Source organism: Doryrhamphus excisus, chromosome 21, assembly GCF_030265055.1.
Source record: "Doryrhamphus excisus isolate RoL2022-K1 chromosome 21, RoL_Dexc_1.0, whole genome shotgun sequence".
In the NCBI taxonomy this organism is placed as follows: Eukaryota; Metazoa; Chordata; class Actinopteri; order Syngnathiformes; family Syngnathidae; genus Doryrhamphus; species Doryrhamphus excisus.
In genome coordinates, this window is record NC_080486.1 from 9,430,983 (window position 1) to 9,456,954 (window position 25,972).

General features: G+C 41.6%; 2 protein-coding genes across 5 annotated transcripts in view; one reads left to right on the forward strand and one right to left on the reverse strand.

Moving 5' to 3' along the window:
• Positions 1-25,972, reverse strand: part of LOC131109055 (threonine synthase-like 1) — a 99,277-nt gene that overhangs the window by 14,769 nt on the left and 58,536 nt on the right. For 2 of the 3 annotated variants that reach the window (XM_058060609.1, XM_058060610.1), the window contains 5 exons: positions 16,839-16,918; positions 12,358-12,440; positions 11,155-11,244; positions 8,696-8,781; positions 3,242-3,474 (listed from right to left, as the gene is read on the reverse strand). The gene's annotated coding sequence lies outside the window, so the exon portion shown is untranslated. The remainder of the gene's footprint in view (positions 1-3,241; positions 3,475-8,695; positions 8,782-11,154; positions 11,245-12,357; positions 12,441-16,838; positions 16,919-25,972) is intronic. The other variant, XM_058060611.1, reaches the window with a different exon arrangement.
• The window catches only part of LOC131109050 (rho GTPase-activating protein 21), a 61,375-nt gene continuing 40,399 nt past the window's right edge, over positions 4,997-25,972 (forward strand). The window contains exons 1-2 of one of the 2 annotated variants that reach the window (XM_058060597.1): positions 4,997-5,353; positions 6,186-6,398. In XM_058060597.1, the coding sequence (XP_057916580.1) occupies positions 6,327-6,398 (72 nt within the window). In that variant the 5' untranslated portion in view covers positions 4,997-5,353; positions 6,186-6,326. Of the gene's footprint in view, positions 5,354-6,185; positions 6,399-6,440; positions 14,000-25,972 lie in introns of those variants that run through there. The other variant, XM_058060596.1, reaches the window with a different exon arrangement.

Consider the following 25,972-nt stretch of genomic DNA (forward strand, 5'->3'; position numbering starts at 1 on the left):
CATCATACAGCAACTTCATACTCAAGTATACAAACATGTACCAATATGAATACTAAAATAAAAAAAAAACAACTCCTTAAAAGGACTCCAAATTGTCCATAGGTATGAATGTGAGTGTGAATGGTTGTTTGTCTATATGTGCCCTGTGATTGGCTGGCGACCAGTCCAGGGTGTACTCCACCTCTCGCTCACCAGAAGACAGCTGAGATAGGCTCCAGCACCCCCTGCGACCCTTGTGACGAAAAGCGGTAGAAAATGAATGAATAATAGTAACACATTATAATACAGAAGTTATCTAAAGTACCTATAACGAAATCCCTCGTTTATCGCAGTTCATTGGTTAGATGTGATAAATGAATTTCCGCAAACAAGCATTCCTGATTGATAAATAGAATAGAGCATAGAAAAACCATTTACAACCTTCTAAATTAGTTTTTTTTTAAAGTTATTAGAGCCCTCTGGACATGAATTAACACCCCTATAGTCACATTTAAATTGGTATTTCCCAATAAAGTAGGCCTAAAAAGAGTAAATAAGCCATAAATAAGACTTCTGCTTGGTATAAATGTGGAGAGTAATTGCCAGACAGGAAGTAACATCAGGGGTTCAGAGTTGAGTTTCGTCTCGCTGTCTTTTTCATTCATTTTCCACTGCTTTTTCCCCACAAGGGTCGGGGGGGTGCTGGAGCCCATCCCAGCCGTCCCCGGGCGAGAGGCGAGGCACACCCTGGACTGGTCGGCAGCCAATCACAGGGCACATATAGACAAACAACCATTCACACTCACATTCATACCTATGGACAATTTGGAGTCCTTTTAAGGAGTTGTTTTAATATTCATATTGGTACATGTTTGTATATTTGAGTGTGAAGTTGCTGTATGATGACTTTAGTGACTGTTATATTGTTATATGCAATATTTGTATACACTATACTGTTATATACAATCACAGGGCACATATAGACAAACAACCATTCACACTCACATTCATACCTATTGACAATTTAAAGTCACTAATTAACTTAGCATGTTTTTGGAATGTGGGAGGAAACCGGAGTACCTGGAGAAAACCCACGCGTGCACGGGGAGAACATGCAAACAGAAATGGCCGAGAGTGGAATTGAACCCTGGTCTCCTAGCTGTGAGGCGTGCACGCTAACCACTCACCCACCGTGCTGTGTTTTTATATGGGTCTTATTAGGGCTCAAACCAAGACTATTTTTACGGCGATCAAGTTACCCATGTAACATGCGATTCACTGTGTCTTTGAATGCATCTTGAACACAGCTCATTATTTAAAGCTGCTTTCTCAATTCCAGCATAGATTTAGGACCTCTGTGACTTATTTAAAAGTGGTGAAAAATAATCTAATATGGTACATTTAATCCGCCTGCGTCTGTATACGAATTATTGTGATTATAGTGAGTCATTTGTTGATTTTTTATGTGCATGGCTGGCTGCAAAAGCTAATAAAAGTACAATGAAAACACAGCTCGGGCTCCAAAAAAAGCTGAGCGCCATGGAGCTAAATGAGCCCGCCAGATGACTTATTTGGCTAACACACGAGTGAGCGCAAACAAAAAGAGACTGTTCTGTGATAAACAAGATCATTCCTAACGTTCACGACAAACTTGTCCGTGACCCTTAAAGTTGCAAAGGGAGTTTATGCGATAAGAAAAATGGAGGAGGTGGGGGGGTGGTGACTCAACAAACAACACAGCTGCCTCAAGCCTTGCAAGCTTGTGCATCCTTTATCGTAAAAAAAACAAAAAACGGCAACGGTTAACCGAATGTGCGCCGCACGGCCATGGGAATCCAACAGGTGCCATTGTCTATGCCAAGTGCGGGTGAAAGCGAGACGGTGTGTAAAGGCGGCAAAGCTTTCACATGCTGTGGCTTTGTCGCGCTCCGTGGAGGGATGAGAGAGCGCAGGAAAGAAGAATGAAGTAGGCTACAGGTAAACTGCCCCCCCCCCCCCTCCCCCCATGCACAAAGGGAACAAAACAGGAATTGTACAAATGAATGAAGATTTTGACATCCGAAGCCCCGTCGTTAAAACGGATTCGATTTCCAGTCCTTTGGTCCAACGTAGGACAGCTACTATTATATACTACCCACTGAGATTTCACTGCTGTTTAGACTACTTTTTTGTCTTTATCTGCAGTTGCTGAGTTTTATTCTAGTTGTTTTTATATTTACTATATTATATTATATCATATTTGGGGGAAATAATCCCATTTTTGTGGGAATGTGCTGCCATTTATTGGTCTTGAGTGTGACTGATTTGTGTTATTATTATTGTTCATTCATTTTCTACCGCTTTTCCTCACAAGGGTTGCTGGAGCCTATCCCAGCTGTCTTTGGGCAAGAGGCGGGGTACACCCTGGACTGGTCGCCAGCCAATCACAGGACACATATAAACAAACAACCATTCACACTCACATTCATACCTATGGACAATTTGGAGTCCTTTAAAGGAGTTGTTGTTTTTTTAATATTCATATTGGTACATGTTTGTATATTTGAGTGTGAAGTTGCTGTATGATGACTTTAGTGACTGTTATATTGTTATATACAATATTTTTATACACTATACTGTTATATACAATCACAGGGCACATATAAACAAACAACCATTCACACTCACATTCATACCTATGGACAATTTGGAGTCGCTAATTAACCTAGCATGTTTTTGGAATTTGGGAGGAAACCTGAGTACCCGGAGAAAACCCACGCATGCACGGGGAGAACATGCAAACTCCACACAGAGATGGCCGAGGGTGGAATTGACTCAGGTCTCCTTGCTGTGAGGTCTGCGTGCTAACCACTAGACCACCGTGCCACCCTATTATTGTTGTGTTTAAGCATTTTTATGGTCTTTTTTTTTTTTTTTTACTTACAATCACTTGAGGGCTGCACGTCGGACGAGAGGTTAGCACGCAGGCCTCACAGCTAGGAGACCCGAGTTCAATTCAAATCCTGTTTCCTGCCACATTCCAAAAACATGCTAGGTTAATTAGCGACTCCAAATTGTCCATAGGTATGAATGTGAGTGTGAATGGTTGTTTGTCTATATGTGCCCTGTGATTGGCTGGCGACCAGTCCAGGGTGTACCTCCACCACAATGTTCGGCCGTTCCTTAATCACCACATGGCCAAAAAAGTCACACATTAAGACAAAAAATGAAGTCAAAGATCCTCTATAATGACATTTTTTAGTAATGTTTGTCATCACCATACCTGTTGTGGGCCATCTTTCCTCCTTATTAAAGTGCATGTTGGAAAAGCTGCTTCACACACGCTTGTCATGTTTAGCATCACTTGCTGCACATCACTTTAAGTTGACCATTGTCTAAATTGGGGTGCACCGTCTTTTCAGACAATAGCTTTCCCCTGAAACCGGGGGATCCTCGCAGCACTGTGGGTCAAAGGAGGTCCTATTGTCCTGTGCTCTATTGTGCTGCTGGAGTAGCCTGCAAAACAGAACACTGTCAGCCTTTGTCTTTGTCTGGATCAGCTGTGTGCAGCCCCCCCACTTTTTTTTTTTGTATGCTCCATGGATTCCCATGCGGCCACTGTGTCCTACATGTCATTATAATAAAGTTAAGAACTAATGGCTGATGGCTTGGCAAACAAAATGGAGATTTCTTAGTACTGTGTACAAATTGTACACAATCAAAACAATCATTTAAACTCCTGAAACCCAGCAATGCGTTTTTGTCCTGTATAAACGCAATTCTATTTTTTTCAACCATTTAAAGGGAACCTCTCATGCGCATTTTCGGTTATACAAGATAACCCGCACAGTAAGCTTTGTAGATCTTCCAGAATCTGCACCTATTCAAGCTGTATTTCCTTGGATTTCCAAAACGTTCTGTTTTAATTTATTCCACCAACAGTCCGCCTCCGGGCACGCCCACTACGCTGATCACTCTCCGGCCACCCATAGGCCACTGGAGGAATGTGAGTGAAAGCTATGCTAACACATAGCTTAGATTAGATTAGGTTAGGTACACCTGCACCATCTAATCAGGGACGGACTTACTATTAGGCAAACATTAGCAATTGTCTGGTGCCCATAAACGTCTCATAAAAATGGATTATTAATTTTAAAAATTTAATTTAAAGTGCATACTATCGTTTTAGTCATAGAATAAAATGCGTAATTTAACATGAGTGCTTTAACTGCTCCCTCCTCAGATTGATTCCGGAAGATGGGAATAAAACAAACATTTTGGCATGGTTTGGAGATGGATTTTATATATAATACATAATAATAATAATAATAATAATAATATATAATATAATATATATATAAACGACCAGCAGCTTCATGCATTCCGGAAGATGGAAATGAAACAAACTTTTTGGCACGATTTGGAAATGTGTATATATATATATATATATATATATATATATATATATATATATATATATATATATATATATATATATATATATATAAAATTATATATTATATAATATAATATATATAATATAATATATATATAATATAATTATATATAATAATACATATAATATAAAATTATATAATATATATAATATTATTATATATTAATATAATTGTATATAATATATAAAATTGTATATATAAATTTATAAATATGAATAAATATATAAAATTATATATATATTAAATCCGTCTCCAAACCGTGCCAAAAAGTTTGTTTCATTCCCATCTTCCCAAAATAAATATGCAATCTGCATATATATATATATATATATATATATTATATAATAAATAGGGGCACTGAAACACACAAAAAAATCTGTGGTCATTTTTAACACGCTTGCGTCCCTTAGATGCTTTGGGACAATGTTGTTGTGGTACCTTCTGCTCTTTATAGGAAATGTTATGTAACACTGCCTTCAATTGGTTCGCCTTAAAATTCCAAAATTAAACTGGACACCTGATTGGACGCCAGCCAGGGAGTGGGCGGACACAAGAGGCGGGGCTTCTTCAAAGGCAAAGCAGCTTCATCCATCGAGGTACAGATGGTCGCTTCGCCAAGTGGGACCGCACAGGAATACACTTTCTCTTCCCCTTTTTTGTGTGTGTTTTCGCTTTTTAAATCTTTAATGATCGATCGCTGTGGAGATGAATGAACATGGGAGGGTTGATTTTCGCCGGATAGCCGTAAATAAGGAATGCCCACGGAGGGGAGTTTGCTGTCGTGTTTTTTTCTTCCAGCGAGCTCCAGCAGCGGGCTGCCGCCGGCGGAGCTCCTTTGGCGGGCTGAGCGACTGACAGCCTCCCGCTCTCCTCTTTCGACCCCCGCTAAGATGGACAAAGTGCTTATTTTGTCCTCTGGGCGTTGTTTTCTCAATTAGGTAATGCTAGTTTCTTGTAGCTGCTTTTACAATGCTAACAAAAAAAACATTGTGTTGCATGTATCATCATGCGTAAGTGTGTGGCTTGATCCATCCCCATCCCATCAATGTGACATGCACGTTTTCCCACACTGGGGGTTATTGATTTGTATTGGACGTGAACGTCTCATGACTAGCATGTACATGTACACGTTTTTTTTCTCCCTCCGAATTACTAATTACACCAACACATCGCTGTCATTACAAAGAAATGTTGCACAAGGTGACGTAAATGTCATTCTTGGGTGTTTTTGTAGCGTGTGTCAATCACAAATATTATTATTTTTTAAATAATAAATGAAGAATTATGCAGATATGATGCTTGTTTAGTGTCAGTGGCATTCAATGGGCTTCACATTGTTGACAATAACACCCACTGGACATTAGATTAAGTACACCTGCAGCATCTTATGCCAACAGTGTTGTTTATTATTATTAATTATGTATGGTGTGTTTATTTTTGAGGCAGTTTTTATTCCTTTGTACGTTATATACTAAATATAACATAAGGGTAGGATTAAATAAATAGCTTTTTCCTACTACTCCTTCCTTCCTCCATGTTGATTTGTGTTAATGTAAATATGCAGCGTTCCTGAATGCAACTTTATATTAAATAAGTTTACAGAAAAAGTACTTTGTGTAATGCACACAAGAAAAAAAATGTGATAATAAACAAGGTGTGCTCGTGTATCTAAGGTTGTGTCCGTTGAGTCTACAGGAGCAGGTTTTTGTATAAATAATTACTTTTTTGGAGTTCAACTAATTCCTCAATTGGTTAAAATGTCCCATATAGATTTCCACCTCTCCACCAGGACATGAGGAAGGACGACAGCGTGGATTAGGATCTATTTCCCTTCCTGTTTTTGACATCACCCACTCCCAGCTCCATGTGGGCTCTGCAGGACTTTTCCCCCTTGAGTGTTTATGACGTGGAATGATGGCGGCGCGTTGGAGCGACTTGCCGCAGGCCAATGAGGAGAATCGAGTCATAGCTCCATCATGCGAGGTAAGAAACAGAGGCTAGAGTGTGTGTGTGCTTTTCAGAATGTTAATTCCTTGAGTTTTTTTTTTTTTTTTTTTAAAGTATCGGACGAGCGTTCATCATGTGACCCGAATCACACTAGGGTCACATTTATTTCCGATACAATCCCGGCTCTGTGCGTTCACATTCTCGCGGGGTGATCATCAAAAAAAGTTTTCGAGCGTGTGACATGCCATACAAGTGCCATCATGTGTCGCAGAAATGTAAGCCTGCGTGTCCGGGGTGGGAGGTGACTAGGTTCAAGTCTCTCCCCACCCCGCCGGGGACAAGCACAAAGAGGAGGTTTATATTTGTGTGGCTAAAATCTTTTTTTTTTTTTTTGGCACCCCAGACATACATGGATGGCACAGTTTCATCCTTCTGCACGGTGACTTGAGTGGTTACGTCACTCTAATCATCATCACACTGCAGCTTTGCCCCCCCCCCCCCAGCTTGTCCATGTCATTACAGTGCAGTGGTGCTGCCATGTTTTGGATTAACCTATCATCAGAAAATGGCAACAGTGCGTCGCAGCGCAATCCTCTTAGCGTGTCAGAACTCTGCAAGGATGGACGATATAAATCTTTGGGAATGTGGGGAAGGGGGGGGGGGTTGAGGAGCAAACACTTGATGGAGCGAGGCGTCTCTCATAAAATGGAGAGGGAACATGAGCCGCCTATCTAATAAATGTCTCCATTAGCATCGGTTAACCACTTCCGCCTGGCAACAAGCGGAAGCATCATAAAGGGTTTTTCTTTGGATATGGGAGTTTTTTTCCCCCCAGCTTTAGGGTGCGTTCCCATGGCAACATCGATGTAAACATTGTGTCACATGACAGATAGCATAACTCCGAGTGGCTATGAGCGGCATTGAGCATCACGGCAATCTCATAAGGAGTCAAGTGCTATGATCTTCCGCTTTTCAGGCAGGCTGTGAACTCATCTTCGGTCATCATGTCTACAACAACACACAAACTACCCCCCCCCCCCAAAAAAAAAATCCATAATGAGGCCTCCCTCCCCCTCCTACTTGCATCATCCCGCCTCATTATTAAGGGAGGGGCGTTGTCGCTCGCTAAGTAAGTAAGCCCCCCCCCTCCTCCCTCCTCTTCGTCCACTTCCTTTACACTGCGACCACCGCCCCAACCGTGGAAACACAGCCCCCCCCTCCCTCCCTTGCACACTTTGACCCGAACATCATGCTTGCTTGCACAGCAGCTGTGAACTTATTTACTTACATTGTGTGTTGTTGTTAATAAAGATATGTATATATATTTTTTTAGCAATTATGTCACAGAGGTGCCACAATAGTAACAGGAAGTGTATTGTCTAAATGATTATATGACTAAAATAATTATAATTAATTTTTTACACATACACACTGTACCATGGGCTGCACGGTGATAGAGTGTTTAGCACGCAAACCTCACAGCTAGGAGACCCGAGTTCAATCCCACCCTCGGCCATCTCTCTGTGGAGTTTGTATGTTTTCCCCTGTGCATGCGTGAGTTTTTTCCGGCTAGTCCGGTTTCTTCCCACATTCCAAAAACATGCTAGGTTAATTGGTGACTCCAAATTGTCGGTAAGTATGAATGTGAGTGTGAATGGTTGTTTGTCTATATGTGCCCTGTGATTGTATATAACAGTATAGTGTATAAAAATATTGTATATAACAATATAAGTCACTAAAGTCATCATACAGCAACTTCACACTCAAATATACAAACATGTACCAATATAAATATAAAAAAAAAACAACTCCTTAAAAGTTTTCCCATACTGTATTGCATCTGAGCAACGCATTCATTGGGGTGCTGCAATGACGTTAGCCCCTCTCTGGGCTCCTCAAGTAAAGACACACATCATCAAAAGTATAAGATGCAGATGTATTTACTACACTAAAACGGTCTGAAAGTTTCATGAATGTTAACGAATGTTTCCTCCCCCATTCCAAAAACATGCTAGGTTAATTAGCGACTCCAAATTGTCCATAGGTATGAATGTGAGTGTGAATGGTTGTTTGTCTATATGTGCCCTGTGATTGGCCGGCGACCAGTCCAGGGTGTACCCCGCCTCTCGCCCGAAGACAGCTGGGCTAGGCTCCCTCCCACATTCCAAAAACATGCTAGGTTAATAAGCGACTCCAAATTGTCCATAGGTATGAATGTGAGTGTGAATGGTTGTTTGTCTATATGTGCCCTGTGATTGGCTGGCCCCGCGACCCTCGTGAGGATAAGCGGTAGAAAATGAATCATGCTAAGAAAAAAAAAAAATCAAACTTACAGATCCCACGTTTGGCCAAGCTCCGGGCTTTATTTTAAGACGTGTAGCGAAGCCTGCCTTTTCACAAAACCGTCTTCCATGCTGTGCTGTTTATGCAAAAAAAACAAAAGATGCGTGTTAGCGTATTTATTTTCCACACATGTAAACACACACATGTGACTTGCTTTGTTGCCCTGAAAGCAAAGTTCACTGCCTGCAAGGGTTGCCAGGCAACCAACAGGCCAGATGCTGAGACTCCCCTCACCTTTTATCGATCGCCGTCCTCTCATTCATGCTGCGAGGATGAAACAGACAGCTTTTTTGTCTAAATATAGCTCACCACACCCGCTCCTCCCTCCCAACCTGATAACCCCGTTCCCTCATCTTTCATTACGGTGTTATTTTATTTTAGCGATGCTATATTTAAACTGTGGAAAGATGGAATCTCTTATCAGTGACGGAGAAAGGGGAATATAATCTTAAATGTGATGAGGAGGTTATGAATGGATATCGAGTGGGAAGGTGTTATCAAAACATTTGCATGCATTTGAAAAGCAAAAAAGTGTGACCAGGAAATGAACTTTTCCCGACTGAAGTAACGTCAGGTCACAATTTGGCAAGCGATTGTTTTCTCCAAATGAAACGGAAATCCGCCCGGCAACACTCAAGGTCATCAAAATGTGTGATAAGCGGTCTTATCTTGCGCCCGTGCGGAGGAGTGACGTTGGTATTCGGCGTTAGCCGTTAAATAAATGAGTGACACCAGTTTACCAACTGGTATGGTAATTCATAATAATGTATTGTTTTTTTCTACTTCCTGTGTGAACCTGCTGCTGTGTTGAATCCACATCATCTTGTTCTAATCCACGGCTACCAGCTGCATGTAACGTGAAGCCTTGTCACAATGACATTGTCCATTGGCGTGTACTGTTACACGTCATCCATCTTGTATATCATTCGATATCGATATAACGCAATCCTTTTTTCCTTCCAGGCTTTCACCTTCTTGATGTGTTTTCTTAAGTACTTCATATCGGTGTCACATGACTACCGGTTTTCTGGCCTCCATCCCCTACATGTTTGTTTATATTGCAAGATTTTTAATTTTTCTGACTCGAGTTAGGTCCCAATTGAATCAGTAGCCATGTTTACATGAGGAGTTTTTCTCTTTCCGAAAGCGATGGTATACATGGAAAGGAATAGTCCAATTGCGTGTCTACATGTGGCGCTATAATCAACTAGAATAGTCAATGGGACATGCGCAGTAAAACATAAACACCAAGATGACACATATTTTTCAAGCTTTTTTTAAAGGAAAATCTGTCGTATATTTGGAGCAATACACATTTGTGTTTTTGCGTCTGTATCATATTTCTGAGTTGTTCAACCCTTGTTTGATGACCGTTATCCTAAAATTGTATCTGAACTTTTTTGTTGTTTGCTAACTAGCTCAAACTTGTGTTTTTTGGTGTGAGTGACAGGAAGAAAAGCTCTGAATCACTTTAAAATCTCTAGAACCCGCTACACAGTCATCTTATATAGTCCAGTGCCGATTGCTCGCCTCGGATTGGCACTTTTCTTCTGTTATTGGGTATTTTTTTTAAAGAAATTGTACAAATCTAATTATTAAAAATGTGTAGATTTTTTTTCAAAATGTTAAAAATGTAGTGCTGCTTTGTTTTATTATTATAAGTTTTTTTTATTCAGGAAAATATTTTATAATTAAGCTCGGCACATGTTTTATATAGATATGTATTTTCTTTTTTTAATAAAACTGGACTTATGAATGGCGTATAGAAGGGTTTAGATTCTGTTCCACAGATGGCGCTAATGCACACAAAAACTACTTGCCAACCGCCAATAAAAAAACAGAAGAAGAAAAACATCACAAAGAAGAACGCAGTATACGCAGTAACAAGATACCTCAATCGGATTGGGGAAAGGAATATTCCGATTATATATTCATTCGGAATGGCACTTTTCTTTCGGAATGAGATGTATACAAAGGTTACATTCATTTGAGTAAATAACCTGAATGGAATTGGAATATTTGGGTCCATGTAAACGTGGCAATTGTCCAGCCCTTTTTTTGCCAGACTGCCCCTGTTGATCCGCTAGTTTTTGTTGGTTTTTGAAGGCTGTACCAACGGAGGATGGGGGGGGGGGTCTCCAAGATGTGGGCAGACAGGCAGAACAGAAGCAGCCTAATGCTCAGTGAGGCAAAGGTGCTATCTATTACACATGCCCAAGGCATCTCCGTCAACACTGCTGGCTGCCTCCATCTTTGACACATCACATTGACAACCCCCCCCCCCACTAGACTTTATAAGCTACATCTTATGTCATAGCAAACCCTTTAGATTCATTTACCCTTCATGGTTTTCATCCCGGCGGCAACATTGTGTTTGTGTGACATTTAACCACGTGTACGAGTTTCCTGTTAATGGAGCATTATGTAACCGGGCACTATCAGGACTTACTGTAGCTTAACCCCGCAGCGTCTGTGGGAGTTGTGGAGGTCCTGGCAGGAAACGGCATTATTTCCTGTGGCAGGGTGGCAGAGTAGGGCACTGTGATGAAGGAAAAGATTTCATGAATGAGAGAAAAAAAAAAAAAGAAGTCATTTTAAAGAGATCTTGGCAATATGAGTCCTGATATCGATATCGGTCGTTTCACACATGTGGTCAACTGAGGTCAATATGAAATGTTTTGGAATGGCGTGCAGAGAGCGCTATCGGATCCATATTTAGCATGTGACTGGATTGTATTGGCGTGGATGATGTCACGCTTGTTTACATGTAATGTTAACTGCTTTTGATTGAGTCCAAAGTAAAGCGACTTGTAGTTCTAGTTTGGGGCTAAACTACACATTTCCATGGCCAATTGGGGATGTTTTAAAATAGCATAAATACATATAATGCCACAGTACCTTTTGTAAATTTTCTCACATTGCACAATAACTCATAATAATATGCAATACATTATGGAAATACTGCTGAAAACACTCATACATGACACCTGATAGTAACTGTAAACTACATTTATGGGTTACATGTGATATGGATAGCTGCACAGTGGTCGAGTGGTTAGCGAAATCCAGATTTGAAAATACACACCAGAATACACACTGGAGAAAAACGTTTTACAGACCTCACAGCTAGGAGACCCGAGTTCAATCCCACCCTCGGCCATCTCTGTGTGGAGTTTGCATGTTCTCCCCGTGTATGCATGGGTTTTGGGTGGCCAAAAACATGCTAGGTTAATTAGCGACTCCAAATTGTCCATAGGTATGAATGTGAGTGTGAATGGTTGTTTGTCTATATGTGCCCTATGATTGTATATAACAGTATAGTGTATAAAAATATTGTATATAACAATATAACAGTCGCTAAAGTCATCGTACAGCAACTTCACACTCAAATATACAAACATGTACCAATATGAATATTAAAAAACAACTCCTTAAAAGGACTTCAAATTGTCCATAGGTATGAATGTGAGTGTGAATGGTTGTTTGTCTATATGTGCCCTGTGATTGTATATAACAGTATAGTGTATAAAAATATTGTATATAACAATATAACAGTCACTGAATTCATCATACAGCAACTTCACACTCAAATATACAAACATGTACCAATATGAGTATAAAAGAAAACAACTCCTTAAAAGGTTTCCCATACTGTATTGGCTGGCCACCAGTCCAGGGTGTATCCCGCCTCTTGCCAGAAGACAGCTGGGATAGGCTCCAGCACTCTCCGCGACCCTTGAGAGGATAAGTGGTAGAAAATTAATGAATGAATATCCTCTTAATATTATTAATCAATACATTTCAAATATTAAAATATTAACCCGGGCGGCACGGCGGTCTAGTGGTTAGCGCGCAGACCTTACAGCTAGGAGACCAGGGTTCAATTCCACCCTCGGCCATCTCTGTGTGGAGTTTGCATGTTCTCCCCGTGGGTTTTCTCCGGGTACTCCGGTTTCCTCCCACATTCCAAAAACATGCTAGGTTAATTAGCGACTCCAAATTGTCCATAGGTATGAATGTGAGTGTGAATGGTTGTTTGTCTATATGTGCCCTGTGATTGGCTGGCGACCAGTCCAGGGTGTACCCCGCCTCTCTTGCCCGAAGACAGCTGGGATAGGCTCCAGCACGCCTGCGACCCTTGTGAGGAAAAGCGGTAGAAAATGAATGAATGAATAAAGACTATATAGCATCGAGACATCGAGAATCAGACATAGTCACCCGTTTTGTCGGTCGACAAACCACGCCTAGCCCGTGCTGCTGGCTAACGGAAACTCTTGTTTCTTGTGTCATTTCCGAGATAAGCTCTTCCGATTGCTCCTGAAACGGGGTTATTATCTAAAGATAGCCTGAAGGTTTGGACTGCTGAGTGGAAATGGTGCCACATCGAAATTAAACCAATGTTGAGATATTATAAAAATAGTAGGAAAGAGGGTAGAATGATTGACGGCTAACCTAAAATAAGCTAGTTTTAAGTCTTTAAAGTGGAACCCGAGTCGACATTTTTTGCGTTTTTGACCCTAAGATCTTTGTGAACGAGCCAAAGAGGAAGTCCAGCAGCGTCACACACAAGGGTTATTAAAATGTATGAACATCTTTAAACCCCCGCCTCAAGGGGGTAACGTCTCACTGCTAATTGGTTGTAGCGCTTCTTCTCAGTCCCGCAATCGCAACCATCTGGGTGTCGTAGAGCCTCAAAAGGAGGAATGTAAACAATCCTAGACGGCTACTAGTTACTGGCACCCGGTAGTGGTGCCATCTTCTTTGGAGAGGAAGTGGTGCTCTGCGGCGGTGGTGGGGGGGCTGCGGCACCCCCTCCTCCAGACAATCAGGGACACGCTTTTGTGGAACGTTCTTCGAGTGGAGAGGTGAGATAGTTCCGTGGTTCCTGCATTGCGTTTGTGATCATTTAGCTGCAGAGGCGAGCTCAGTGGTGCACCGTGATGTCGCAGTGAGCTCTGTAACCATAGCGATGCAAGGTGTACTTTCTCACGGTGGACACTTTTTCTTCCGGGAAGTTATTTTCTTGATGATCCCCTCATTAACATATGGTAATGAAGGCAGCTGAAGCTAGGAGGTTACCCGCTGGGGTCACAGATGGGTATGGAGATGCACCCGGCGCCTTCTGTTGACGGTCCCCCATCGTCCCCTGGCACTGGCGTGGCCTCGTGGAGCACCGCTACAAGCAGCCGAAGGAATCTAACTTCTTCAAGATGTCACATGTTAAGGTTCTCGACTGTATGATCAACAACAACTGGAGCCTGGTCTGTGATCTCTACTGTGCCTGGAACAATCAGGTCGGTTTTTCCTGGGATTTGATGATGTCAACTGTGTCCTCTGGTGCTCTCTTGGGGGGGCGGGGGGGGGGGGGGGGGGGGGGGGGGGGTTCCGGGAATGGCATCCCCGATATCTGCTGTATTAATAGCCGGCATTCATTGAGCAGTGGAAGTGGAAACTGTGGCGTGCCTGGCATGCTGACCTCCGAGTGTCCCTCCCTGTGGTTGCCGGCCATGCAGTCTCAGGGGGTCGGGGGGGGGGGGGGTTATTAAATGTGGCTTATTAAGTTATTTACCCATGTGACTCCAATTACTTTTTTTACATTGTTGAATCGAATATTTTGCTTCCAGGCTTTCACCTTCTTGATGTGTTTTGTTAAGTACTTCATATCGGTGTCACATGACTACCGGTTTTCTGGCCTCCACCCCCTTATATGTTTGTTTATCTTGCAAGATTTTTCATTTTTCTGACCCGAGTCTAGGTCCCAGTTGAATCAGTAGCCACGTTTACATGAGGAGTTTTTCCTCTTTCCGAAAGCAATGGTATACATGGAAAGGAATATTCCAATCGCGTGTCTACATGCGCCGCTATAATCAACCAGAATAGTCAATGGGGCATGCGCAGTAAAACGTAAACACCAACATCACGTGATACCAACTTCCTCCATTTTTTTTTCACTTGTTGGAATAACTACGTATTCCCAGTTTTTCCTTCGTCCGGTCTTGAAATTTAGTTTAAATCAAAAACAAACTTTCCTTAGCAGTCCAGCGCCGATTGCTCGCCTCCATTTTTTTTAAGAATCGAAGAACGTCATATGTCAGCATTCGCTGAATGAACGCACCCGGCAACAAAAAAAAGATAAATTTCAATCTTAAGCTAATATTTTATAATTAATCTCAGCACATGTTTTATATAGATATGTATTTTCTTTTTTTAATAAAACTGGACTTGTGAATGGCGTATAGAAGGGTTTAGATTCTGTTCCACCGATGGCGCTAATGCACACGAAAGCTGCTAATAAACAACAGAAGAAGAAAAACACCACGAAGAACGCAGTCTGACAACTTTCTGTTTGACTTCAATCGGATTGGGGAAAGGAATATTCCAACCCTTTGAATCCGATTATATATTCATTCGGATTGGCACTTTTCTTCTGTTATTGGGTATTTTTTTTAAAGAAATTGTACAAATCTAATTATTAAAAATGTGTAGATTTTTTTTCAAAATGTTAAAAATGTAGTGCTGCTTTGTTTTATTATTATAATTTTTTTTTATTCAGGAAAATATTTTATAATTAAACTCGGCACATGTTTTATATATATATATATATAGATATGTATTTTCTTTTTTTAATAAAACTGGACTTATGAATGGCGTATAGAAGGGTTTAGATTCTGTTCCACAGATGGCGCTAATGCACACGAAAGCTGCTTGCCAACCGCTAATAAACAACAGAAGAAGAAAAAAAGATACCTCAATCGGATTGGGGAAAGGAATATTCCAACCCCTGTGAATCCGATTATATATTCATTCGGATCGGCACTTTTCTTTCGGAATGAGGTGTATACAAAGGTTACATTCTTTCCGTTTGAGCAAATAACCCGAATGGAATTGGAATATTTGGGTCCATGTAAACGTGGCTAATGTGAATCATAGCATTGTTACCTGTCATTAATGGTATCAAAATGGACGTTTTAATGATGTTCTGTCAGTTTATGAAACACTTTTGATAGAAAACGATCACTTTTGACGTCTGCTTAACTTTGAGCAAAGCAGGCTTTGCTACACATCTTAAAATAAATCTCTGCCAACTAGCTGTCAATCAGTTACAGACAAGGTAGTTTAATGTTTGATTGTTGTTGTTTTTTGGTTAACATTGTATGATGCTTCTGTTTAAATGTGACTGTAGCACATATATACACAATAGTGTTGCTAACGTTCGATTCCGCCTCACGGAAGCACTTTTGGCATTGTTGAATCTATATTTTCAGACATATCAAATGCTATAAATTGAAACGGTGTCAGGGTGCAAAAATCCAAGTCTTTCCACATTAGGAACGGGACGGGACGGGACTCAAACTAGTCCACTAAGCAATAGCGCATACTGATGTGGCTTTCACATACAGTGTTCTTTGTGGTGTCTGTACAGTCTTACTGTTTCGGTCTTTTCATTGGACACTAACACAAGCATCTCATTGTAGCCTTTCTTTTGAATTCCTGATGTTAGGAGTACAGACGGGTTCGCCGTGCCGGGGTCCGTGATTCCCCCAACCTCGACCCTAAATTCAATTTCGGGAGCGCTGGGAATTGTTTACGTCCTAACTGATAGGCCTCTGTTTGCGGTGAAACTACTTGGCTGTCTGAGGTGCTGAAGACGCGCCTTTGTGTGATGGTGGACTCGTGAAATATTTCGTGTCGGAGAAGTGGCGCCTGTAAGAATTATACAGCTGTGTTAATATGTTGCCCAGATTAAGGTATTTATGGAAGTATTAACTTTAATATCAATGTTCGAAATACATAAATATGTACTGAGCCTCACTCTGTCCACCAAAACTAGCTCTGGTTACGGTTACTTCCTGTTTACTTCCTGTTTTGACACTTTGCTGTGATAGTTTGGACATAACACCGAAGGGTTTAACCAGGTTTGTGTGTCAGAAAAAAACCTCAAAGAGCAACTAGGATTAATAATTCATACATGAAGGGACCAATTATACCGAGCATCCAAGCGGGGGGGAACCCATGGGACCCTAATTGGTGCACCTGCTGTCCACCCCTAAAGGGTCTGTCTGGAGCGAAGTGGCAGGTTGCATATAAGGATTGTGGCTTCTGAAGTCGGAATGTTGGTTGATGACTTCTCACCTCGTACATTAGCCTCCCGGTTGGACAGGGACACACCAAGCACAGGAAGAAAGCCGCCCGCCCCCCATTAGGGCCCGGGTCTGAAACGAGAGATAATGTCCATATCTGTTAATTTGTATCATGTTTTCTGGATTTTTCCGGTCCATCCCATCCTTCTTCTTCTGAGTTCTCTTGTCTGTTCCTTTCTCTGCGCTCTCCTTCCATCTCATTTCTCCTTTGTGGAGAAGCATTCCAGGCTGTTGGCCCGCACAATCGCCCCAAACATTAGCATATGAAAGCAGTTCAGGGGCAGTGAATACCGCAAGGGAAAAAAAAAAAAAGGGGAAGAAGGGGGGAAGAAGTGTCATAAAACTTCCAACGCAGTCCCAGGAAGACATATAAAAACTTCTCATCTTCGCACATGTGGCAGATATTTCCCGTTTTGATCCAAAAAGCGTGCTACATATTTATATTACAGTCTCCCATCGCCACTTTGTGGTTCCAATTTTGTGGCTTCACTCTATCGTGAGTTTTCAAATTAATAAATCATATTGCTTCCTATTTTAATGCACTATTATTCATTAAAACGTATTTATAGCAACGTGTACAAGTCATATTTATGTCTTAATTTTCTATTATTGCATCTGCTATATTGGATAATATGAGTTGAAAGGTGACTATAGGGTTGTTATTTCATGTCTTGAAGCCTCTAATAATGTTAAAACATGGATTTATAAGGTCGGAAATAAGTTTTTTGTTTTTTTACTCCATTTATATATAAGAAATCCTTATTTGCGGAAATTCATTTATCACGGTCAGGTTTGGAACCAATTAATTGTGATAAACGAGGGATGACTATGCTAGTGTTTTGTGTCCCACTCCATCTTTACAGGGGACCTATGATGCTTTTTCCACTTTTCTGACGCATTTGGAACTCACTGATTTCATAGTGAGCCTTGTGCCCTTATATGGGCATGAGTGGGACCAATTACAGGAAGAGGGTTGTGGGTGGAATAAATTCAAACTGAAATCCAAGCAAACACAGCTGGAATAGGTGCTGATAAAAGAAGATCTAGAAAGCTTTCTGTGCGTGTTATTGTGTGTAGCTTGCTCTATAGGAGTCCACAACTCAATACAAACAGACAAAAATGACTATAATGACTATAATACTGTACTGCAGATTTACAATAACAAGTGAGCCTTGTGCCCTTATATGGGCATCCCCGGGTGCAAGCTGTACGAGCTGAGTGGGACCAATCACAGGAAGAGGGTTGTGGGTGGAATAAATTCAAACTGACCGTTTTGTAAATCCAAGCAAACACAGCTGGAATAGGTGCTGATAAAAGAAGATCTAGAAAGCTTGTTATTGTGTGTAGCTTCCTCTATAGGAGTCCACAACTCAATACAAAGGGCCACAAATGAGCATAATACTGTAGGTCCCCATTAATGCTACATTGTTGTGTGCAGATTTACAATAACAAGTGAGCCTTGCGCCCTTATATGGGCATCCTCGGGTGCAAGCTATATGAGCTGAGTGGGACCAATCACAGGAAGAGGGTTGTGGGTGGAATTTTGTAAATCCAAACAAACACAGCTGGAATAGGTGCTGATAAAAGAAGATCTAGAAAGCTTTCTGTGCGTGTTATTGTGTGTAGCTTGCTCTATAGGAGTCCACAACTCAATACAAAGGGCCAAAAATGAGCATTTTTCCATTTTTAAATGGAATTGAACTACCACTGTAGGTCCCCTTTAATGCTACATTATTGTGTGCAGATTTACAATAACAAGTGAGCCCTTGTGCCCTTATATGGGCATCCCCGGGTGTAAGCTGTACGAGCTGAGTGGGACCAATCACAGGAAGAGGGTTGTGGGTGGAATTTTGTAAATCCAAGCAAACACAGCTGGAATAGGTGCTGATAAAAGAAGATCTAGAAAGCTTTCTGTGTGTGTTATTGTGTGTAGCTTGCTCTACAGGAGTCCACAACTCAATACAAACGGCCAAAAATGACTATAATACTGTAGGTCCCCTTTAATGCTACTTTGTTGTGTGCACAAGTGAGCCTTGTGCCTTGTTATATGGGCATCCCCGGGTGCAGCTTGAATAGGTGCTGATAAAAGAAGATCTAGAAAGCTTGCTATTGTGTGTAGCTTCCTCTATAGGAGTCCACAACTCAATACAAAGGGCCAAAAATGAGTATAATACTGTAGGTCCCCTTTAATGCTACATTGTTGTGTGCAGATTTACAATAACAAAACACGCCACTTAATACCTGGCGCCTTTTAAAAAAGCAGTAGCTCAGTCCGACCCCCTGCAGAGGCGAGTTAATGTTTACACACACAGCGCAGTGCAGTTTTAACCTGGCCATAGATTATACACAAGTAGGTCACATTTGATACCCCGGCTAGAAGAACAGGAAGAAATCCTCCTTTTTTTAATAAGAGTGCTGCGTCAACGGGGCTTCCAGGACACACTTTGCCGGCGGCCATAAATTTGAGCCTCAGCAGTTTGGCCCGTATAGCGAAAAAAAAAGGCGGCGTGAGCAGAATGCTGATTCACCTCATACTGTCACCGTGTTAAAAAAAAAACAGAAAAAAAAACATCCCCCCCTCCTTCTCCACAACACATAATCCCTGTGACATATGTGAACAGGGACTGCTGATGCTACCCCGGTGCCCACACTTGCTTGGGGCGTAACCTTGGCGACACACCGATGCACGCTCCTTGTTATTATTTTATGAGCTCACCCGTAAAAAAGAAAAAAGAAGGATGCTGCTGAAGCTCGACTGGAGGAAACGCTGCGGCTCTCTTTGGTGCAATAGGGAGGAGCCTCGCTAGTGGGCGGAGCAAGGATGCTCTCTCTCTGGACAAATAATCAGAATAATCCCTTGTGTAATTAATCTATATAACGTGACTAGGGGTGTGTCAGTCACCCTTTATTCTCATGCATCATTTAAGTGAGTCTCATTGGCTTACAACTGTGACCTTCTGGTGTCCTTCTAGCTTCCTTCAAGCATCCTCTCTCTGTGTCTGGAGACATCCCAGCAAAAGAGCCATTAAGTGGCCGTTTCTCTTTCTATCTGTCTTCTTGGCAGAACAGCGTTCAAGAGCGTCCCTCCATGTCCAAATACACCGTGATTTATTAATCAAGGGTGATGAATTGAGCTGAAAACCAATGTGACAGCGCCAAAGGAAGGGGAGGTCACCGGTTGAAGATGGTGCCAAATGTTTTTGTGTGCTATTTTTTTTTTTAGCTTTTAGCGCACAAATGACATCCATGTGTGTTCTTCCTTGGCTGTATTTTTTTGTATTTAAGCGGCTAACGAGTTGATGAGTGTTTATTGTGGCGATGGGAGAATGCACCGGACACTCCCTCCTTGTCTTTATTCGGGGAGGGGGGGCCCCGAGCGAGCATTGCATGGTAAACAAAAGAAGGAGGGTGTCGACCAGAAGGAGATCCTTATGTCGACTTATGAGGTGCAGTGACACATGCTAACAGAGACGGAGGAGAGATGAGGAGTTCTTATTGTTTCCAGCTGGTTCCGGGTGTGGTCGCTGTAGCAAAGCGCCGAGTCCTTCGGTCTCTGACCTGTCTGCCAAATGTAGCTTTTTTTTATGCATGGGGGTCACAAAAATAACTAAAATAACGATGATTACTGAGGATTTTCCGAAAAAGACACCCTGGTTGTTAGCGTCTGCCAACATTAGCGCCACTTTAGGACACAGTGATGACATAACTGTGTGTTTTTTATGAGCTAAATGAAGGGAAGTAAACTTTGAAAAGTCTCCATTAGCACATCTGAGCCAATATTGTCATTTGATGACATAATATGATGCGACATGCATGCTTCTGCGATGTCTAAAAAGTCTTAACCGCTTCTTTTTGGGGGGGCTTTCCTTCCATGTATCGTTGCCTCGTTATTCAATTAAAGCAGGCTCGACATAAAAAAAAAACCGCACGGTGCATCCCCTGTTGGGACGGCAGCAGTGAAGATCATCTGCGGTAAGCTACATCAGCACCAATTAGGATCTGGGCCTGGTTTCTATTTACAAGAGAATGATGCCCGCTCCACGGGTTTCTGTTGTTAAAAAAAAAAAAAAAATCAGGTTCTGGGAGAGCGGTGGAAAGCTACGAAGTTGGCAGGTGTGGAGGAGATGTGGAATTGACACAGGTGGAGGCCTTTCAACTAACATGAATACACAGATTTTTTGTTTTGTTAGCCTTTTAAAACCGCCGTCAGAGCTAAAGCTACCATCAATGCATACGTGCTACATATCCATGTCAACAGAACGTCAGCTAAAAAGGTCAACAAAAACAGAAGACAATTCAAACCATAAGTAGTTAAATGTGCAAATGCTAACAAAACAAGCTAACAAGTCCAAGACCAGCAACTGTCATGAATAAGTCCAGAAATCAAAAGACAAATCATTGGTCATATCGCCTCGTAATTCGGTACAGGACAAAAAAAATTTAAAAAATAAAAAAACTTAAACTACATTAGGAAAGCAGGAAGTGAACAAATGTAACAGTCACTGATTGTAAAACCAGTCATGATGTGCTATACATATCACTATATTTACAGTTACTATGGATGGTCATATCACCTCGTACTTCAGTACGAGGTGCATTATTAAAAAAAAAACTTAAACTGTATTATGGAAAGCAGGAAGTGAACAAATGTAACAGTTACTGATTGTAAAAGTACCAGATGGAGGGGTAGGATTTAATAAGCTTTGCTTCTTCCTACTCCTTTTGGACATGTGGAACTGTGAACTGATTATGTGATGCATTCAATTGTAATCTGATGCATGTTCAAATGAAATAAAACCATTACAAAAGCCCCCATTATGGTGAAATTAAATAAATAATAATAATAAAAATAAAAAAAAAACTTAAACTATATTAGGAAATAATATAATAATAAATAAATAAAAATTTAAATAAAATTCAAAAAATCAAAAAAAAAACCCTTAATCTATATTAGGAAAGCAGGAAGTGAACAAATGTAACAGTTACTGATTGTAAAAGTACCAGATGGAGGGGTAGGATTTAATAAGCTTTGCTTCTTCCTACTCCTTTTGGACATGTGGAACTGTGAACTGATTATGTGATGCATTCAATTGTAATCTGATGTATGTTCAAATGAAATGAAACCATTACCATTACCAAATGTGACAAACATGGCACTGTTGGAAAGCTAACACTACTGCTAAACTGAACAAGCAGCTTGATTTACACTTAACCAGCAGCATACATATGTATATACTTTGACGTCAACAGTACCCGTTAAAGCACCAAGGTCCATCAAGACGCTACTTGGCTAATATGGCGTTACGGTTTTGGGTTACAGCATCACCTGTTGCTTTGGTATGCACATGACAAGCCTGTGAATGTGGTTTCATGCATTTCTTTAAAAAAAAAAAAAAAAACATTATCCCTGCTGGTGCTAATAGACACGTAGCCACTCGCTCACAAACCATCACAAACCGCGGCGTTGAAATGTGCACACCCCCCCGATGCACTTATTCTGGGGCCTTTCCACAGTCCCAACATTCCAGTGTCCATATCTCACCGAGAGACCCAACTGCTTTCAATCAGTCGGGTCACGAGGCTCTCCAGATGGGCCTCAGCTTTTGGGCGGGACTGCTTGGGACGTGGTGGGGTGGAGTAAAGGAGGGGGGGGGCTGTTCTAGCTTGTAATAGTCAACATACAGTACTTGTGCCCCCCTCCCTTTTTGGCCCGTATTGCGTCACTTTTATCCTGTGAGACCTGCGCTGGATGCCTCACGCTACTCGGCTGCCACCGCGTTTATTTCCGAGGCTCGAACTCTTCCAACGTTTTACTGGCTAACATTTTCCATCGTGTTTTGAAAAGAGCTCATGCACTCAAACACATCAGTAACTAGAAAAGATTTAACCGTGACACAAAGAAGGGCTAGCTGGAAAAAATGTGTTTAGCAAGTTAGAAACCAACACAGGAGTTGTGATGCTAATTTTAAAATAACGGTCAAACTGTTAAGCTGCTCAGAAAAAACGTCAGTCCTCGGTTTATGGTATTCCGTGTTACGGCGTTGTATCGTGACGTACGCACTTCCATAATTAAAATGCGTAATTTTGATCAGAGGCTGCACGGTGGTTGAGTGGTTAGTGACCAGACCAGGCTCAGAGACCAGGGTTCAATTCCACCCTTGGCATGCGTGGGTTTTCTCCGGGTACTCCGGTTTCCTCCCACATTCCAAAAACATGCTAGGTTAATTACCGACTCCAAATTGTCCATAGGTATGAATGTGAGTGTGAATGGTTGTTTGTCTATATGTGCCCTGTGATTGGCTGGCCACCAGTCCAGGGTGTACCCAGCCTCTCGCCCAAAGACAGCTGGGATAGGCTCCCTCCCAAATTCCAAAAACATGCTAGGTTTAATTAGCGACTCCAAATTGTCCATAGGTATGAATGTTGAGTGTGAATGGTTGTTTGTCTATATGTGCCCTGTCCAGGGTCTACCCCGCCTCTCGCCTGAAGACAGCTGGGATAGGCTCCAGCACACCCGCGACCCTTGTGAGATAAGCAGTAGAAAATGAACATTTTCCATCGTGTTTTGAAAAGAGTTGTGTGCGCTTTTGGACGGCGTCAAAACAGGAAGTGCTTTTTACAGTCCGATTAAAAAAAAAATGTAGGCGTTTGTTGCAGTTTAGTGAAAGCTAAGGTCATGTGTTTTCATTGAGGGTATTTGATATGTCGGATATGTGGACTGTTAATAAAAAAAATGAACAAAAGTGTTATCATTCAGCTCATAATTGACTCGAATGTTACTTTACTTCCTGGTATATAGCAACCAAAACATTTCACCGTAATTTCAAGGTCACGTTGTTATTAAACGACGTTGTACTTAGATTTGCTCCATGTTCAGCCTTGCTTTGGACATTGTTTGCCGCTGTTACCTGGATACTGGACACTTAATCTCTCCCTTTCCTCCCTCCCTCCCCGTCGTCGTCGTCACCGGTTGCAGTGGTCTCACGTTACGTTATTTCACTCTCTCAGCTGAGGCCTGCTCGCTTAATACCCAACAGGGTGCATTGCACACCCCGGCTGAAGGTCACGGTACATCCTCGCGACAGGAAACGCCTGGCATAGTTGTGTGTATTTCCAGTGAAATGGAATTGAACTGAGCAGTTCCTCGAAGCCATACTTGGGATGAATTCTTTTAACGGCTATGCGAGGAGAGGACTGTTAAGTTTCCCGATGTTGTTATGGCTGACAGTGGTCTGTTTTTTCATTGACCACCTCCTCGTTATCCTGGAGGAAGTCGGTATCACGTGATGTTGGTGTTTATGCTTTACTGCGCATGCCCCATTGACTATTCTGGTTGATTATAGCAGCGCATGTAGACACGCGATTGGAATATTTCTTTCCATGTATACCAGGGGTCTCAAACTCGCGGGCCGCGAGACGCTAGTTTGAGGCCCCCCACCTTGATACCAAAGTTTAATGCTGAAATGACAGCTTAGAGCTGTGTGCACACCGGACACAATTAACATGATTTTGCCCCGCCCATACTGTTACTTACCCTGTTTTGCTTTGGATTAGCAATGAAGCTAAAGGCTTATGACGCTAGGGTACAAATAAATACAGGAAATTATTTGGGATAAAACGGAAAATACACGTCAAGATAAAGCATCTCATCAAACATGTTGTTAAAGTTACGACGCTGCTCCCAGATGGAACTGAGTACGATGCTAACTTGCTAATTGGGTAAAATTATGAAGTTTTATTAATGTTCATGTTAAAGGTTAAATAACTGTTAATACTGTACATTTGAATCTGAAAAAAATAATGTATGTGGTTTCTTAAGTTTTTCTTATTGGCTGTTTTATTATTATTTTACTTATTTATTACTGATTGGTTGATTTATTGTCTTTATTCTTAATTTTTTTATTGTTTTTATCTTATTTTGTGTATAGAAAAATAAAAATTAAGATATTTGAGAACAGTGGAATGTTTTATCAGATATTGTGGTGTGGAAAACCGGAACCAAAGTACTGAAAAAGTGTAGGGTATAGGGCATTGAAGATAGTTTTTTTTTATTGATTTTTTTCCAGTTTTTAATAAATTTTTTGAAAACCTGATGCGGCCCGGCTTCACCCAGAACCTAGCTCCGGTGGCCCCTAGGTAAATTGAGTTTGAGACCCCTGATGTATACCATTACTTTCGGGAAGGTCATTCAAAAAACTCCTCATATAAACGTAGCTATTGATATGATTGCTAATAATCATATAAATGGTGCAAATGTATATTATTTTTTTTATTAAGGTAGCAGTGACGAGTGACCCTTCCCCCGATGCCAAAGTGGAACATTTCCGTCAATGGGATTGACTGAGTGCAGTTTGCTTAGTTTAGCCACTGATCTCTGCTCTGCTAACAGGATTAGAGTGGTCGTACCTCCAGTGGGAGGTTCTGGCCACCCCCCCTTTCAGGTGATCACTGTGGGACCAACCGCGGTTCCCCCCCGCCCTCACCTGTTTTGTCTGTGCTCTTGGTTTATCAGTACCGATTTCAGCCTTGCTGAACTAATGAGATTCTATATTTATCCCGCCGCTTGCTACGTTGTCATTGTGTCATTACGCTTCCTGTAGCCATTTAATCACGACCTTGTGGCCCTGTGCGGCTGACCTCCGAGACCTCTTATGTAACACGCTGGCGGCGGGTGAAACGGCCTCCTCGGAGTCGAGCTGCATACTTTAGATCGCCGTGACGTTATTTTCACTGCTTTAGCTCTCCCAACCCTTGGCTAAATCATCTGACAGGTTCAGGGCAGGAAGCCTTTTTTACTACGATGTAATCCTGCATTAAATTGAGAGAGACATTTACGGCCAGGAAGAGAAATGTTCTCAACTGGCTTCCAGAGAGTAGGATTTTTTTTTTTTTTTAAACACATGTAAGTTACTGCGGGTGCCCAGGTGGTATAGCGGGGAAAACGGAGATAATAAAACACACGGCATGTGTTCACCTACTTGCCCTTTTTTTTGTCTCAGTTATGTGTCTTGTCGACATCGAACACTTCACCTTTCATCATTGTATCCATGTGTGGTCATGGCGTGTTTATCGCTGCTGGTTATATTAAATGCGGGGCAGCCAGAGTAGAAAACATCCACTCTCACC